Below are 18490 nucleotides of genomic sequence, written 5' to 3'. Positions count from 1 at the left end.
AACGCTCATCGGGGCACATGATACATCATCATTGGCACATGTGAGTACTGATAGACCACTGACGTTGTGGATATCGCTGCTGGCATATCAGGGAGGGTCCCAGATCCAATGGTCTCCCATGATTGGCTCTGCCAGCACTGTGGTGATGTACCCCATTCGCCCATTGAGGTTTTAAGGTGTGACACTGTCAGCTGTTGGGCTAGATCCTGCCACAGTAGTTCTTTTAGGGCCATGGTTCTGTAGTGGGTTCTGCTTGGGGATAGTTAGGCCCAGCTCCCTTGTGCTGGCATCCCGTACCCCATTCATCTAGTAGGTGTATAGGGGGCTATCCCTTTGTCAGGGTTGGATTTTGGGGAGGCTGGGTTAGGGTGAGTTTTATGCTGGGTGGGAAGGTGCTTTGCCTGGCTTCTATGGGGGCCAGTTTGGTGTAACACACTGATATTTTTACCTTTTTGATTGATACATTTGTTAGGTAACTCTCTATGGGTGTGGTATATGTTTTTTTTTTTTTTTTTTTTTTTTTGTGTTCATCGTTTGTGCATCTGATTTTCGGATCCACACCCTCCTAGTATTACTAGGTGAGTCCTATACATTTCATTTTTAGCGGGACTCCCATATGTCTATTGGTAACAAGATATGTATCCCTCCCATATGTACAGTATCTCACAAAAATGAGGAAACCCTTCACTTTTTATCATATCTTTTCATGTGACAACACTGAAGAAATGACACTTTGCTCCAATTTAATGTAGCGAGTGTACAGCTTGTATAACAGTGTAAATTTGCTGTCCCCTCAAAATAACTCAACACACAGCCATTAATGTCTAAACTGCTGGCAACAAAAGTGAGTACATCCCTAAGTGAAAAATGTCCAAATTGGGCCCAAAAATGTCAATATTTTGTGTGACCATCATTATTTTCCAGCACTGCCTTAACTTTCTTGGGCATGGAGTTCACCAGAGCTTCACAGGTTGCCACTGGAGTCCTCTTCCACTCCTCCATGACAATATCACAGAGCTGGTGGATGTTCAAGACCTTGCGCTCCTCCCACCTTCTGTTTGAGGATGCCCCACAGATGCTCAATAGTGTTTAGGTCTGGCGACATGCTTGGCCAGTCTATCACCTTTACCCTCAGCTTCTTTAGCAAGGCAGTGGTCATCTTGGAGGTGTGTTTGGGGTCGTTATGTTGGAATACTGCCCTACAGCCCAGTCTCCGAAGGGAGGGGATCATGTTCTGCTTCAGTATGTCACAGTACGTGTTGGCATTCATGGTTCCTTCAATGAACTGTAGCTCCCCAGTGCTGGCAGCACTCATGCAGCCCCAGACCATGACACTCCCACCACCATGCTTGACTGTAGGCAAGACACACTTGTCTTTGTCCTCACCTGGTTGCCGCCACACACGTTTGACACCATCTCAACCCAATAAGTTTATCTTTGTCTCATCAGACCACAGGACATGGTTCCAGTAATTCATGTCCTTAGTCTGCTTGTCTTCAGCAAACTGTTTGCGGCTTTCTTGTGCATCATCTTTAGAAGAGGCTTCCTTCTGGGACGACAGCCATGCAGACCAATTTGATGCAGTGTGTGGCGTATGGTCTGAGGACTGACAGGCTGACCCCCCCCCACCCCTTTCAACCTCTGCAGCAATACTGGCAGCCCTCTTACGTCTATTTCCCATAGATAACCTCTGAATATGACGCTGAGCACATGCACTCAACTCCTTTGGTTGACCATGGCGAGGCCTGTTCTGAGTGGAACCTGTCCTGTTAAACCGTTGCATTGGTCTTGGCCACTGTGCTGCAGCTCAGTTTCAGAGTCTTAACAATCTTCTTATAGCCTAGGCCATCTTTATGTAGAGCAACAATTCTTTTTTTTTTTTTTTTTTCAGATCCTCAGAGTTCTTTGCCATGAGGAGCCATGTTAAACTTACAGTGACCAGTATGAAAAAGTGAGAGTGATAACACAAAATTTAACACACCTGCTCCCCATTCACACCTGAGATGTTGTAACGCTAATGAGTCGCATGACACCAGGGAGGGTAAATGGCTAATTGGGCCAATTTGGACATTTTCACTTAGGGGTGTACTCACTTTTGTTGCCAGCAGTTTAGACATTAATGGCTGTGTGTTGCCTTATTTTGAGGGGACAGCAAATTTACACTGTTATACAAGCTGTACACTCACTACTTTACATTGTAGCAATGTGTCATTTCTTAAGTGGTGTGTGTATGTGTATAATATAGCATTCTAAACACTATTGCCACTTTCCTTGGAAGCGATATTGAGTTTTGACTTGTGTTGAAGATGTTTTTATATATACCTACCCTAGCCAAGCACAATGCAGAGATATCTACCCTTTATCCAGAAAGTGTCATATTCAGTTGTGTGTTTGGGGTAGAATATTATTGCAATCTGGGATTTAGTATTTGTAATAAAGATTTTGTTATGATATTGGGCTCTATGCACATTAGCTTAAAAAACACTCCTAGGAGCAGTTTATGAGCATATTTTTTTCTGCTTGTAGATCAAATAGTGTTACTCTGAGTGCATAACACACTGTTTTAGTCTAGAAGCGTTTGTGAAGCTTCAGCTTCTAGGAGCAGAAATAAAAATGATTTAAAAAAAAAACCACAGATGATTCATCAGCTGTCAGAGGGTTTCCCTGCTGACAGCTGAATGTAAACAAAGGAATTGCTGGTAATGAAAAGGGGGGGGGGAACAGCATGGGTCCCCCCCCCCCAATCCATTCCAGCCCCTTAAAAAATGGCATGGGGTTACTAGACCTTTTATCCGAGCATGCAGCCTGGCAGGGAAAGGGGGGTTGGGGGGCGAGCAAGGCCCCCCCCCCCCCCCCCCCCAAGTGCTAAATGCTGTAAGAAAATGCTAAATGTGAGAATTTTTGTTCCAGACTTTTTTTTTTTTTTTTTTTTAATCTTCTGTATTTTATTTTTTTATTCTAGCTAGTGTGCATGGAGCCAAATGTGCAGTTACATACTACTTCCCTTTTTAAAAAAAAATTAAAAACAGGTATTCTTTGAGGAATTTGGCATTCTTGATAATGAAAGCGTTGCTGCCAGGTTAGAGATCTGAAAGTAATAGCTATTTTGCAGATGGCTATAGATTGTAGGAGCCCTAAAATAGCACGTGTACTTTTATGACTGTATCTCTTAGACAATCATGTGACTCATGTAATAGGTAACATGCAGTTATTGAAAGGAAGCCTTCAATTACATGTGAAACATTTCATTGTGAATGTTTTACAAGGGCCCAGTTTACCAGGAAAGCTGTAATAATTATTATTATTAATCAGTTCTTCCTTTTCTGCCCCATGCTACTTATGGAGGTTTCAGAAGATGGGTCCAGGCTAAAGACGTTTTTGGTTGGGGTCTTTGCACATCTTCACTGGTCATTCGATTTGATTATCTTGTCCACGATTCGATATCACAATTACTGAGCATGGTGGGATCAGTGGCAGAGGTCTGGTGGGATCAGGCAGAAGAATGGTGGGATCAGAGGCAGAGGGGTGATGGTAGTGTAGGGATGGGATCAATGACACTGGCACTTAGGGTACAGTCATTCACAGCCCCCTTTTAAAAAAAAAATATGTACCATATATACTCGAGTTTAAGTCGACCCAAATATAAGCCGAGGCACCTAATTTTACCACAAAAAACTGGGAAAACTTATTGACCCGAGTACAAGCCTAGGGTGAGAAATGCGCAGCTACTGTAAGTGGAAAAGAGGGTCAACAATGCCCATTTGCAGCCTCACTGTGCCCATTTGCAGCCATAGGTCACCCGAACTTCTAACTCGGTAGTTAAGGGTTCCTAGATGCCCCCTAGCTGCAGCCAAAATTTGGGGTCTCTGGACCCAAAGGGTCCCGAAAAGACATTGCTGCAGATGGACACAGTTGACAGAATTTGGGCCCTGTATCTCGGGGCCACTTAGTGATAGGCACCCCAAATTTGGTGTGCAAACCCAGTGGAACTAGCACCACAATATTTCCAAAGCTGGGGTTCGTAGCACCAAGTGGCCCTGAGATATAGGGCCCCAAAAATCGGTTCAGAAAATGTCAAGCACTTTTCTGCAGCAGAGAATGACATTTTCCGAACCAACTTTGGGGCCCCGTATCTCGGGGCCACTTGGTGCTAGGAACCCCAAATTTGGTGTGCAAACCCAGTGGAACTAGCACTACAACATAATCAAAGCTGGCATTCCTAGCACCAAGTGGTCCCAAGATACAGGGCCCCAAAAATCGGTTCAGAAAATGTCAAGCACTTTTCTGCAGCAGAGCATGACCTTTCCCAAACCGACTTTGGGGCCCCGTATCTCGGGGCCACTTAGAGCTAGGAACCCCAGTGCTAAATGCTGTAAGAAAATGCTAAATGTGAGAATTGGATACCTTATGGTACTAGTTCAACTGGGTTTGCACACCAAATTTGGGGCTCCGAGATACGGGGCCCCAAAGTCGGTTCGGAAAATGACATTTTTTGCTGCAGAAAAGTGATTGACTCGAATATAAGCCGATGGGGGCACTTTCAGCGCAAAAAAATGTGCTGAAAAACTCGGCTTATACTCGAGTATATATGGTAGCTATATACTGCATTTCAGACTGTTCCTCGGCTCACATGTGACTCAGACTGCCCAGCTTGCCGCTTGATACTCTCCTCTCGGCTGACGTCAGAGGGGGATTCACAGAACAGTCTGAAATGCAGTATGTAGCTACATATTTTTTAAAAGGCATGTACAGTGGAACACTTAAAGCGGGGGTCCACCTATCTATCGTTTTTTTTTTTTTAGTTCATTCACAAACTTTTTTTCTCAGCATTACATACTCACATATTGTGTGTAATATGTCCGCCTGTGTCAGATTTTGTCGGAAAGAATAACTTATATTATTCACTGCAGGCGGTTTCCATCTTCATTGTGGGCATTTGAAGCCCACAAGCATTTATTTTCTGGATGTGGTGAATGCTGTGCTCCCAGCATTCACCGCTTGTTCCCGCACATGCTCAGTGGCATCCTGGGAAGCCTGAGACTATCTCCCAGGAGTCTGGGAGAGGCTAGAAACACGCCTACTCCCACGGGAGGAGAACCAGAAAGTGCAAAGAAGAATAAAAAAATAAATGGTAATTACTGCAATTTAAATTTTTTTAAACAGCATGTCAGCATCTAGGCAAGGAAGAGAATACATACAGATATTGTTCAAAATTTGGGTGGAACCCCGCTTTAATGTACTATAAGAGGGGATTCAATAAGACACAGTTTAAAACTTGTAAGTAGAGTACGATGGGAGCGCTCGGGTTAATGTCACCCGCCAATCGATTATGCCGGTCGTAGCATCGCTGCCGCATCGTGGATGCCCGATTCGTGATGCATCAATGCTACGATTATATTCAACACCCCTAGTCTTTAGTCCCTTGCTGCCACTTCTTATTCCATCAGAGATTTCAGCAAGGGGAGAAGAGTGGTACTGGTGTGCGATGAAATAAGCAAGCAGGAAAGTCCCTGAGAAATTTATAATGTGTACATTAACTAGGGTTGGAACAAAGCAATAAATACATATGGATAAAGGGTTTTTGTTTTTTTCTTTTTCTTTTTTTTTTTCCAAGTCAATCTCTGCATTTTTTAGTTTAGTAAGGCTTGGCAACTTTCCTTTTAAGATTTACCAAAACCATATAATACGAGGTGAGACCTAAACACTTTAAATTTGTATTCAATCAGGCAGGCCCTTGCACTACATAGTTGAAGGTAAATCCTAAAGGGAATTGAACAAGAAAATTTGTATAGTATATGGCCAGCTTAAAAATTGATTAGGGATCTAGAAATCGCACAATCGGTTTTGACATTTTTCATGTCTGCATCCTTCAATTGACACAGATCGGCAGTTGAGCAAGTCTTTTCAGACTCATTGTATGCTTCTAGTATTTTAACATGCACTCTCTTCCCATGCAGACTGAACCTTCAGGTTCTAGCCTTTGGTTTGTCACAGAAGTCACATCCAAATACTATACTTCCTACACGAGGTGTGGACACAGCTTGCCATTACGCATAAAATATTTTTATCCCGCAGACGACACACCCACGCTTCCACATTCTGCATGCAGCAGAGAATACAAAATCAAAGGAACTTCTGTCATAATAAAATAAAGGAAAATACCAGATGTGCTCAGTCCCATACCTTTCTTGCCACAACCTAGGCAGCTAAGGTCACATGATCTCTCTGTTTTTTAACTATTACTGCAGGGAAGTCTCTCGTTTTTTTAATTATTGACATAAGAGAACACAAAAAAACTGCCCTTAGATATGAATAACCATATATAATTATAGACTACATATATATTAATACACGCACACATTTTAATTTTTTTTTTAAATGAACCCCCATAGTTTTTATGTGTAAATGTAATGTGTATATAGGCTTACTACTGTTGTGTCTATTGCATCAAATGCTTTTGCCACTAATATCTGATTTTCCTACTGTTCACCCACAGGTAGGTATGATTCTGGTTCCTGTACTGTGTTCTACATAATTAGAAAAAGGGTAGTCGAGCAACTATAGTCTCTTGGGATGTTCTGATTGGTCACAGCAGACCCCTGTAGTCTCTGATGATTTTCTAATTTAGTCATAGTAGACCCCTGTAGTCTCTGATGATTTTCTAATTTAGTCATAGTAGACCCCTGTAGTCTCTGATGATTTTCTAATTTAGTCATAGTAGACCCCTGTAGTCTCTGGTGATTTTCTAATTGGTCATAGTAGACCCCTGTAGTCTCTGGTGATTTTCTAATTGGTCATAGTAGACCCCTGTAGTCTCTGGTGATTTTCTGATTGGTCATAGTAGACCCCTGTAGTCTCTAGTGATTTTCTAATTGGTCATATTAGACCCTGTAGTCTCTGGTGATTTTCTAATTGGTCATAGTAGACCCCTGTAGTCTCTGGTGATTTTCTAATTGGTCATATTAGACCCCTGTAGTCTCTGCAGATTCTATAAATGATCATGGCAGACCTGTGTAGTCTCTGGGGACTTTCTGGTCAGAACACCGAAGTCAGTAGTACTTTGGTCGACAGGTGAACAGCTGGTAGAGTCTAGATTTTTGAGTTGGCATATGTAGCAAAAATGTAATTCGCACATTGAGCTTAACCTCCCTAACATTTACACAATCACAAATTTATTAGGTACACCTTGCTAGTTGGACCCCTTTTTGCCTTCAGAACTGCCTGAATTCTTCATGGCGTAGATTCAACAAGGTGTTGGAAACATTCCTCAGAGATTTTGATTCATATTGACATGATAGCATTATGCAGTTGCTGCAGATTTGTCAGTTGCACATCCATAAAGCGAATCTCCCGTTCCACCACGTCACAAAGGTGCTCTATTAGATTGAGATCTGGTGACTGTGGTGGCCATTGAAGTACAGTGAACTCATTGTCATATTCAAGAAACCAGATTGAGATGATTTGAACTTGGTGACATGGTGCATTATCCCGCTGGAAGTAGCCAACAGAAGTAGGGTACGTGGTCAGCAACAATACCCAGGTAGGCCGTGGCATTTAAACAATGCTCAATTGGTACTAAGGGGCCCAAAGTGTGCCAAGAAAATATCTCCCACACTATTACACCATCACCACCAGCCTGAACCGTTGATACAAGGCAGGATGGATCCATGTTTACAATGAATTCTGACCCTAACATCTGAATGTCGCAGATGAAATCGAGATTCATCAGACCAGGCAACGTTCTTCCAATCTTCTATTGTACAATTTTGGTGAGCCTGTGAGAATTGTAGCCTCAGTTTCCTGTTCTTAGCTGACTGGAGTGGCAACCAGTTTGGTCTTTTTCTGCTTCAAGGTTCGAAGTATTGTGTGTTCAGAGATGGTATTCTGCATCTTGGTTGCAACAAGTGTTTATTCAAGTTACTGTTGCCTTTCTATCATCTTGAACCGGTCTGCCCATTCTCTTCTGACCTCTGACATCAATAAGGTATTTTCATCCACACAGCTACCGCTCCCTGGATAATTTTTTTTTTTCCGGACCATACTGTGTAAACCCTAGAGATGGGTGTGTGTGTGTGTGTGTGTGTGTGTGTGTGAAAATCCCAGTAGATCAGCAGTTTTTGAAATGCTCAAATCCCCTTTCTTCCCAATTCTGATGCTTGATTTGAACTTCAGCAAGTTGCCTTCACCACGTCTAGATGCTGTCATGTAATTGGCTGATTAGCAATTTGTGTTACCAAGCAATTGAACTGGTGTACCTAATAGTAAAGTGGTGTGTGTGTGCGCGTGTGTGTTTTTATATATAATTATTTATTTATTTTTTTAATACAATATACTCTGTAACTTGTCTTGTATTATAACTAAATGTTAGTTTGCATAGACATACATATTATCACTGTGGCAGTGTGACCTTTTTTTTAGAGGCCTAATGATTTGCTTATTGTCTGATCTAGGCCTCAAGCATGGAAGAGACCATATGGGAGCAGTTTTCAGTGACCTTGCAGAAGGTAAGCACATTAAAGGTTTTTTCCTCATTTAATAACTCCCCTTGACTAACTGCACTGTATCATTTTTTTTTTTGCCCTAAAATGACTACAACGTATTTTGAGCAATTACAGCTTTACTAAGATGAACTGGTATTTCTTAAGGTACTGAGTCTTTCTAAAAAAAGTGAGGTTTCAAGTCAAAGTGCCTTAGGAGACCCTGTCACCTTGACCAGGGTACTTGCAGAAGGTACTGACGTTTGAACATCTGTATTAGTGGACAAAATTTCTTGCGTTTTTTTTTTTTGCCCGCCCCCTCCTTCCCCTGCAGCCAGCCAATTCACAAAGTGCAGCGCAGTAGGGCACTGGCTTTAAAGCCACGCGGCTTCACTGCCGTTTTTCCTTTATTCACGATGGCGGTGCCAGCACCCTATAGCCAATTAAAAAATCAGCTCGGGTGAGGACACTTGCTGGATTCCTGGACAGGTAAGTGTCCTAATATTAAAAGTCAGCAGCTACAGTATTTGGAGCTGCCGACTTTGAATTTTTTGGGAGAAGCATGGAGCTGCTCTATAAATTCCCTGATTACGAGCAAACACGTAAAGTGTGGGATTGTTGCAGAGTGTGTGGATTGAAGTTCATAGTCAAAGTTCACCTTTCAATTTAGGTGAGATTTGCTTCCCTTTTTGAGGTTGCATCACAACACACACCGGTAAATAGAATCAATTTCTGTAAATCATTGCACATGGTCATGAAAGTGTTTTTATGCACAAAATGTTGTGACCTGTTACATCGGGACCTGGGAGTGAATTGTGGATTGGGGGAGGAAGATTGATGCTAGTTTTGTACAGACAGCAATAAAACCTGGCACAGATTGTTATGTTTGACCACTCTTCTTTAAAACATTGGTTTTATTGGTGCCCATGTCCCAGTTTTCCCTCACTTGCTATCCTAGGGGGAGATTTGCTAAACCTAGTGCACATAGAATTTGGTGCCACTGTGCATAGTAACCGATCCGTTACTAACTTGAGCTTATTCAATGAAGCTTTGTCACTAAGGGTACGTTCACACTGAACGTGGGTGTGAAATTGTGCGAGTGCATTTCAGTGCGACTTCAGAGGCGATTTGAAAGACATCTGTGTACGTTCATGCACAGATGTCTATTGAAATCTCCCCCGAAGTCGCCAAAAGTCGTGCAGAAGCTACTTTTTGAAATCCGTGCGGGACTGCAAAGTCGGCATCACACCGATTGGGACAGTGCCAACATATCAAATTGCATGTAAAATAGCGCCAATGGAAACGGGGGGTAAAACCTAGAAGCTGGTTGGTTACTATGCACAGGTGCACCAGATTCCATGTGCACCCGTTTTAGAAAATCTCCCCCACAGTGACAATTTGAAAAAATCTCTCCTAACAGAAGTTTTAGACATCCTGCACTGTGTTGCTGTCCCTATGACTACACAGGAAGTGAGGGGACTTTACACAATGGGACACATACCACAATAAATTCCTGCACAGGTTGCAGCTCTTACCAATTAAACATTAGCAATTTTAATAGGAAGATTGAGCTTATCAATACCACCTAACATAGTTCAGCAAGGTGATTGCCGGTAAGTGGTTAAACCTATTGATATGAGATTAAAATTGCCCTTGTATTTTATTGGTCTTTTACTGTTCGCACCCTCTTATTATTGGAAACTGCTTTTACTACTAAAATCAGAGTGCTACTACTACTGGATATTGGTAAACTGTTACATAATAGGAATAGGGGTGGGGAGGGTCCCTGACACTTTGCTGAACTATCCTTTTTTGGTGGGTTAAGGTGAACTTTATTTTGTATATTAAAGCAGCAGGACACTCCTATGTGATGACTAAGTTTTAAATGTAGCCTGAAGGGCTGAATTACTAACTGGGCTTGAGCAGCTTTTGTTCCTGATCACTGTAGAGTTTGGGGTTTTTATGCCCACCTTGTGGTGTCCCCTGTCTCTGGTTGCATTCTCAACACTATAAATATTAAAAATATATAAATTTTTCTATAAAATAAAACGATCACAAGGAGAGGTGTGTGTGTATATCTATCTATCTATCTATCTATCTATCTATCTATCTATCTATCTATCTATCTATCTATCTATCTAGCTATCTAGCTATCTAGCTATCTAGCTATCTATCTATCTATATTCTCTCTCTCTCTCTCTCTCTCTCTCTCTCTCTCTCTCTCTCTCTCTCTCTCTCTCTCTCTCTCTCTCTATATCTATATCTATATCTATATCTATATTATATCTTTTTTTTAAGCGGGGACGCAGTTCCGGCACCTTCAGCATTGAATGTATGTAATACATTGGGGTGTGCTGGAGGGTCTGTTGATGTTGACTGCTGGGGGATCTATTGTCACTGGTGGGGATATGATTTTGTGTGAGGGTCTATTGTTGCTGGGGGTCATATGTTGCTGGAAGGGATCTACTGTTGAGAGGTCTATTTTTACTGGCTGCTGGAGGATCTATTGATGCTGGCTGCTGCAAGATCTGTTGTTGCTGCTGGGGGGGGGGGGGGGGGGACAATGTTGCTTGGGTGGATACTTTGTTACTGGGTGTGATATTTTGTTGTGGGTAGTTTACTGTTGTTGCAGGGAATCTGTTGTTGTTGGGGTGGAGTCCATTGTTGCTGGGGGAGTCTATTGTTGTGTGTGGATCTATTGCTGGGATTCTATTGGTGCTGACTGCAGGGGATCTACAGTATTTTACTGCTTTTCTTTTTATCATCAACATGTTCCATATAAATGATTTAGCACCACAAAACGATACTTGGTTCTGTATTCTCTAAAAGGGGCAGTACTGGTAGGTGGGTAGGGGGTGGAATAAAGGGATGGTGGTCAGAGGTGGGTAGGGGACAGTGACAAGGGGTAACTCAGACGGGGGGAGTTCCTGCACCTATTCTCATAGGAAAAAAAGCCCTGTATATGTGTTTATGTGTGTGTATGTGATATATATATATATATATATATATATATATATATATATATATATATATATATATATATATATATATATATATATATATTAGTGCCAACAGTTTATGCAGCGCTTTACAACATGAGGGCAGACAGTACACACAATACAAATCAATACAGCAGGGATCAGAGGGCCCTGCTCGTTGGAGCTTATAATCTAGAAGGGAGGGTCAAGTGGTAACAAAAGGTAATGACTGGGGGGGGGGGTGAGCTGATGGAGAAAATGGAAAAAAAAAACTGTTGTAGTTAGGTGTGGGTAGGGTAGGCTTCTCTGAAGAGAAGGGTTTTCAGGGATCGTCTAAAAGCTAATAGAGTAGGAGATAATCGGACAGATTGGGGTAGGGCATTCCATAGGATTGGAGAGGCTTTGGAAAAGTCCTGGATGCGAGCATGGGAGGAGGTGACGAGGGAGCTAGAGAGCAGAAGGTCTTGAGAGGAATGAAGAGAACGAGTAGGTTGGTATTTAGAGACTAGGCTAGTGATGTAGCTGGGGGCTAAATTGTGGATGGCTTTGTACGTAGTTGTTAGTATTTTGAATTTAATTCTTTGGCCGACCGGAAGCCAGTGGAGGGATTGACAGAGCGGGGTAGCAGAGACAGAGCGATTGGTAAGGTGGATAAGTCTGGCAGCAGCATTCATGATGGATTGAAGAGGCGATAGACTATGTAGAGGTAAGCCAATGAGAAGGGAGTTGCAGTAGTTGAGGTGAGAGATGACCAGCGAGTGAATGAGCTTTGTTGTGTCATTGGTTAGAAAGGGGCATATTTTGGAGATGTTGCGGAGGTTGAGGCGGCAGTGATTGGATGTGGTGCTTAAAGGAGAGTCCAGGACTACACCTAGAACCTTGGCATGTGGGGATTGGCTTATAGTTGTGCCATCAATTTTGACAGAGAGGTCAGGGGAAGGTGCATATGGGGGAGGAAAAATAATAAGTTTGGTTTTGGATAGATTGGGTTTGAGGAAGTTGTGTGACATCCAGACTGATATATATGTGATAGTAAATTAGTGATACGTGAGGAGACAGAGGGAGTGAGCTGAGGGGTAGAGAAACAGATTTGGGTGTCGTCAGCGTAGAAGTGGTATTGGAAGTCATGGGAGGCTATCATCTGACCAAGGGAGGAGGTGTAGATTGAAAATAGGAGAGGTCCAAGAACCTTGGGGGACCCCAACTGAGAGAGGAAGAGTTGTAGGAAATGCTAAATGTGCGGTTGGATAAGTAGGAAGAGACCCAGCGAAGAATACAGTCACGGAGACCAAAGGCGTGTAGTTTTTTGATGAGGAGGGGGTGGTCAACTGTATCAAAGGCAGCCTTGAGGTCCAGGAGTAGGAGTACAGAATAGTGTCGATTGGTTTTGGCTGTTATTAGATCGTTTGTTAGTTTTAGGAGAGCAGTTTCTGTGGAGTGTTGAGGACGAAATCCAGACTGAGGAGGATCAAGAAGGCTATTATTAAATTAAAACTTTTCATCAGTAACAGTGCTTTAATCAGATTTATTAACTCTGTATATTCTGCTTTTTACAGGATAGCAAAAAAGGCTTTGGAATTGCAGTCTCTGGGGGAAAAGATAATCCACACTTTGAAAATGGTGAACCTTCCATTGTCATTTCAGATGTGCTTATTGGGGGTCCAGCTGATGGGTTTTTACAGTAAGTTATAAACAATATAAATTATTCTTGCTTGGGCAACCTTGAAAGCTTTGTGCCCCATTTGAACATTGCTTGTGATGATGAATCCTTTTGCATAATAGCGATGGATTGAGATTCAGCCTGTTCAGCAGGGATTCAATCCATCTATGGGCAGGCTGATTGTGCCCTAATCAATCCATTGATTGACTTGGGCACAACCAGCCTGTTGGATTTTTTTTTTTTTTACATGCGATTACTGCCGGCGGCTTAAGCCTCTAGCAGTAATCCTTGTGTTCTGCTGGCCGGGAAGGCTCCCTGTGCCCCCCCCCCCCCTCCACCAGCAGAACACAATATCACTGCGGGAAGATGGATGGAGCCAAATACAGTGTAATCTTAGAAGAAAACCCGTTAGAGTCTACAAAAGACTTGAGAATGGGGCGGAGGTTCACCTTCCAGCAGGATAAGACCCTAAATATACAGCCAGAGCTACAATGGAATCGTAGATCAAAGCATTTTTATGTGTTAGACTGGCCCAGTCAAAGTCCAGACCTAAATCCAATTGAGAACCTGTGGCAAGACTTGAAAAATGCTGTTTACAGATGCTCTCCATCCAGTCTGACAGAGGTTGCGCTATTTTGCAAAGAGGAATGGTCAAAAATGTCACTCTAGATGGGCAAAACTGGAAAAAAAATTCCCAAAAAGACTTGCAGCTGTAATTGCAGCGAAAGGTGGTTCTACAAAGTATTGACTCAGGGGGGCTGAATACAAATGCATGCCACACTTTTCAGATATTTTATTTGTAAAAAATGTTAAACTATTTATCATTTTCCTTGCACTTCACAATTATGTACCACTTTGTGTTGGTCTATCGCATAAAATCCAAAAAAAAATACATTTACATTTTTGGTTGTAACATGACAAAATGTGGAAAATTTCAAGTGGCATGAATACTTTTTCAAGGCACTGTATGTGACCAAATCAGAAAGACCTTGGTGGTTCAGCAATGCTTTTAAGGATTGGCATATGTCCCCCCATTGGTTATCCTTGGTGAGACATTAGCATGTATATGGTCAACTTTGGTGTTTAGTTAAAAGATTAGCTTTAAAAGAACCTTTGACAATTCCTATAATGACCATTTCTTGTTCTATTTCTCACGCTTTTTAGTTATGCGGAATATAGTCATGTATGTTATGTGCCATTTATTCATTGCAAAGAACGAATATGTGCAAAGGACCATAACCCGTCAAAACAAACCAGATTTAATGCTGGTTAATGCCAGAAGTACCATACAATCCAGTTGCAAGTGCGTTTCCAAAAGTAGTGCATGCATCACTTTTGGTTTGGTGTAGTGTAATTTGAACCCATTCAAAATGAGCTCAAATAGCACCATATTGAACCGCAGTGAAGCTGTGTCTAAATTGCAGGGGTTAATTGCTTATTTAATCTAGGGGAGAATAAAAGTGTTCCAGCAAAGGACTGTCCCGAGGCATTATCAAGTCCTATGGACCCTGCATAAGCCTAGACCAGGGGTCTCCAAACTTTCCAACAAAGGGCCAGTTTACTGTCCTTCAAAGTTTAGGGGGGTCGGAACATGGGCAGTGGGAGAAGAAAATGTCCTGCCATGAAGTGGGACAGAACAATACGCTATCTTTGGTGTAAGTGGGCGGACTAGTGCCTCATTCTTGGTGTCAGTGGGAGGAATTGTGCCCCTTCATTGGTGTCAGTGCTAGGAATAGTGTCCTATCTTTGGTATTGGGAGGAGGAATGGTGTCAGTGTGAGGAATTGTGCCCCTTCGTTGGTATCAGTGGGAGAAATAGTGTTCCATCTTTGGTATTAGGAGAAGGAATGGTGCCCCATTGTTGGTGTCAGTGGAAGGAATAGTGCTCCATCGTTGGCGTCCATGGAATTAATTCATCCCCTATCATTGGTATTAGTGGGAGGAATAGTGCCCCAAGGGCCAAGTAAAGGCAAGCAAAGGACTGCACTTTTTTTTTCCTCTGTTGGTTGAACTAGATGTACTTTTAGTCTTTTTTTTTTTTCAACCAGACAAACTATGTAACAAGTCCTCTAGACCTAAACAAAGCGTTAACCCTTACAGTGTGGGTACAGCTTCACTGCAAGGGATACTTTTCAAGTTTCCTAGAGTTGCACTTTAAAAATGAGGCAAAACGGGACATGGCTAAATTGCACTGAATATTGAGCGTAACTTAAAGTAGCATGGTTAAATAGTCTAACAGTATACACCAGGGGCGGCCCGTGCATTTTGGGCGCATGGGTGCCACCCCCCTAATCCTTGCCGCCACCTCGCGATCCATGCGCCTGGCCTCTTTCAGGACGCCAGACTCATGGACTCCTATGGCAGCGTGGGCGGGGGTGTTTTTTGTTTTTTTTTTAAGCCTGAGGCTCTAATAGGCTTCAAAAAAAGGGTGGGCTCGGAGCACAGAGAGTGCGCCCTGATCCCATCCTGTTGTGTGACCATAGCGAATTAATTTTCGCTTTTTTTACACCACAGTGCCTCCCTGCCAATCAGGAGGCAGGTCAGTGAGACCTGTTTCCCGATTGGCCAAATTGGATGCCCGGCGCTTTGGCGGAAGAGACACACTCACAGGGGTGGAAGCATCAGGAGCAGGCTCCTCCTCCCCCGCCGCCGCTGACACTGGGGGAGTAAACGAGAAGTCAAGGACACAGCGCGGGGCCAGAATGAAGAAGGAGACGCATGGGATGCAGGAGCCGTCGCCTGCCCACCCCCCAGCTCGCTGCCGTCACCCGGATGAGGTAAGTGCCGGCCTGATGGCGGGCGAGTGGGGGGGGGGGGGGGCTTTTCACAGTGGCCGCATAAGATGGGCACAGAAGTTGCATAAGATGGGCACAGAGGCTGCATATGACGGGCACAAAGGCTGCATATGACGGGCACAGAGGCTGCATATGATAGCACAGTGAGGCTGCAATTGATGTTTTTTTTTCAGAATTTTTCAGTTTGTTTGCGCCCCTCCAAAAATGCCACTGGTATACACTGTACACAGCTTGCAGTGCTTGTACCCACTACTCCATTAGGGTTCGTGCCATGGGCCTTTACCAGGCATTTTATATGCCTGTCTGAATTTCCCAGCAGTTTCCTGCATACAGCCACTCACCCATATGGCAAACCATGCTCTAGTAAACACAATGCTTCTTTACATCCGCATTTACCTGTGCATGTACATCCAACAAATTTAATGAATGCAGTATTTTTGCAGTTGGAAAACAAGTTGGGACGTGCATGCGCTAGTAAACACCTAAGATACAGACAATGTAAAAAATCCAGCACGTATTGTTGCTCCCTTCCTTTTGTTTGTGTCAATGAAGGCACCTTGGAGTCTTACAAAAACAGAATAGACCCGGCATCTCGTTTCCCCTTTTTTTTCCTTCACTACTAGATGTGCTGTGCTTGTAAAAAGTCTCTGATCTGCTGCACTAACAGGAAAAAAAGAACACGCCTGGGATGCTGGAATGATGGAATTCACAAAACTCCCTTGTTCATCTCCCTAGAGAGCAGCCATGACTTGTGCTGACAACTAATTATTCATGTTGTTGGGTTTGCCAGGGAGCTCATTTCCATATTGAGGACTTAGGCAGATCTCGGCAAGTAGGAGTATTTGTACTATAATATATTTGCACACATTCTCAGCAGGGTTATAATTTTTGGGTATATATTTGTTCTTTTTTTCAATCTAGAGTTCTTTTTTTTTTTTTAACCCTAGCATCAAAATTCTGGGCTCAGGATAGAATAGAACAGTACAGGGGGGGGGGGGGGGCTCCGGAGGGCATGGTACAGGGGAACTCAGGAGGGCATGGTACAGGGGGGCTTAGGAGGGCACAAATGGCGTTTGCTGATGCAGCACAGTGCAGGAAACCTACTGCAGATGTACTTCTTCTGGTCCCCGCCGGACACCTTCTCTTGTCCATTTCATATGATGTAATCTAAGTGCTCCTTGGGTGGACTGGAGTGGAGGAGGGTCAGTGAGGACCAGCGCAGTGCTCTGTGAGGATGAGTTCAGGCTTGTTCGGACAGAAGCCCAATCCCATTCGAGCTATTCCGACTGAAAACTGTCCAAGCCGGCAACTACACATATGCGGCAGAAGTCCCCGCCTGCTAGTAAACAAGGGGCAGGTTGTGGGGCGGAGATTAGATTTGACTGCTTACCAGCCTCAGAGCTCAGGCGGCCAATATGCCTGAGCTCATCACTTCCCTGCACAGCTCTGCCACTCTGAGAGAGAAGAACTTGCAGGTCGGCAAGGCAGTGACTCGATCGCGTTCTGCCTGTTACCTGCCGGCATTCGACCGGGAAAACGCGATCAACAGGTTGCCGACCCCTGCTTTTAGGTGTCCAAAGACAGATAAAAGCACCATCTATCAAAACAGACATCTTTTTGTTGGCTGGAGTTTTGGATGGTGTGTAGAAGGGTTAGAAGGTCTATCTGGTTTTTATTGCTGTCTGTGCCCCTGCTGAGGAGATTTTACAGCTGTCACAGGACAAGAATAAAGGAAAAATCTTGCAATGCAGACACCTATTCTGGAACAGCTGTCTAAAATGAGAATTCCCCTCACTTTAGGGATATTTCCACCTGGCTGCATTTCCGAGACAAAGTAAATGCAGATTTAAAATAAACTGACAGGGTTTTTACCCATTCCCTACTTAGTTCTAGACTAAACAAAGGTTTTGGTTATACAAACGCTTTAGGCAAGTTTTATTTTCACTTAGAAATCAGCTTAGTTTCTGCAGGAGAAATAAATCTGTCCAATTGCTGCATTAAAAAGATTAAAGAGAATGTCATTAAAAAAAAAAAAAAAAAAGTTGGTTGTCCACATTTTATTAATCAGGGATGGTGATGCGGTCACTTGTATTGGATAAGTCTTATTGGAAAAAAAAATAGTTTAGAGTATTTCTGGAATAAATAGGGCAGTTAAGTGAGTGTGTTTTATTGTGGTTTTTTTTTTTTTTTTTTTATGGTTTCTGGTTATGTTTACTTATCATTTTTATATAATAATAATTATTATTATTATATATATTTTTTTTTTATAGGGAGAATGATCGTGTAGTTCTGGTCAATGGAACATCTATGGATAATGTGCTTCATTCATTTGCAGTACAGCAATTAAGAAAATGTGGAAAAACAGCTGTCATTGTGAGTATACAAAATGATCTTGTTTAATCCCTGAGCATCTGAAGGTAAAGCAAATCCTAACAGCTAAATGCAGTTTAGCAGCAGCTACTTTGTGTATCAAGGTGAATTAAACCTTGGGGTTCGTTTTCTGAAACTGTAGAGTGCAAAATCGACTTCCGCCTGGGTTCACACGTATGTGAACACAGACATCGCATGTGACTCGCACCAC

At 42.9% G+C, this 18490-nt stretch overlaps 1 protein-coding gene across 4 annotated transcripts in view; it reads left to right on the top strand.

The window, feature by feature from the left end:
* Positions 1 to 18490, top strand: part of TJP2 (tight junction protein 2) — a 159940-nt gene that overhangs the window by 84445 nt on the left and 57005 nt on the right. For all 4 annotated transcript variants that reach the window (XM_073634689.1, XM_073634697.1, XM_073634682.1 and 1 more), the window contains 3 exons: positions 8451 to 8504; positions 13012 to 13136; positions 18180 to 18282. In XM_073634689.1, coding sequence (XP_073490790.1) covers positions 8460 to 8504; positions 13012 to 13136; positions 18180 to 18282 — 273 coding nt within the window. In that variant the 5' untranslated portion in view covers positions 8451 to 8459. The remainder of the gene's footprint in view (positions 1 to 8450; positions 8505 to 13011; positions 13137 to 18179; positions 18283 to 18490) is intronic.

Source organism: Aquarana catesbeiana, linkage group LG01 (genome assembly GCF_042186555.1).
Source record: "Aquarana catesbeiana isolate 2022-GZ linkage group LG01, ASM4218655v1, whole genome shotgun sequence".
NCBI classification, from domain to species: domain Eukaryota; kingdom Metazoa; phylum Chordata; class Amphibia; order Anura; family Ranidae; genus Aquarana; species Aquarana catesbeiana.
Note: the sequence above shows the minus strand (reverse complement) of the source record. Positions and strands in the feature narration are given on the sequence as shown.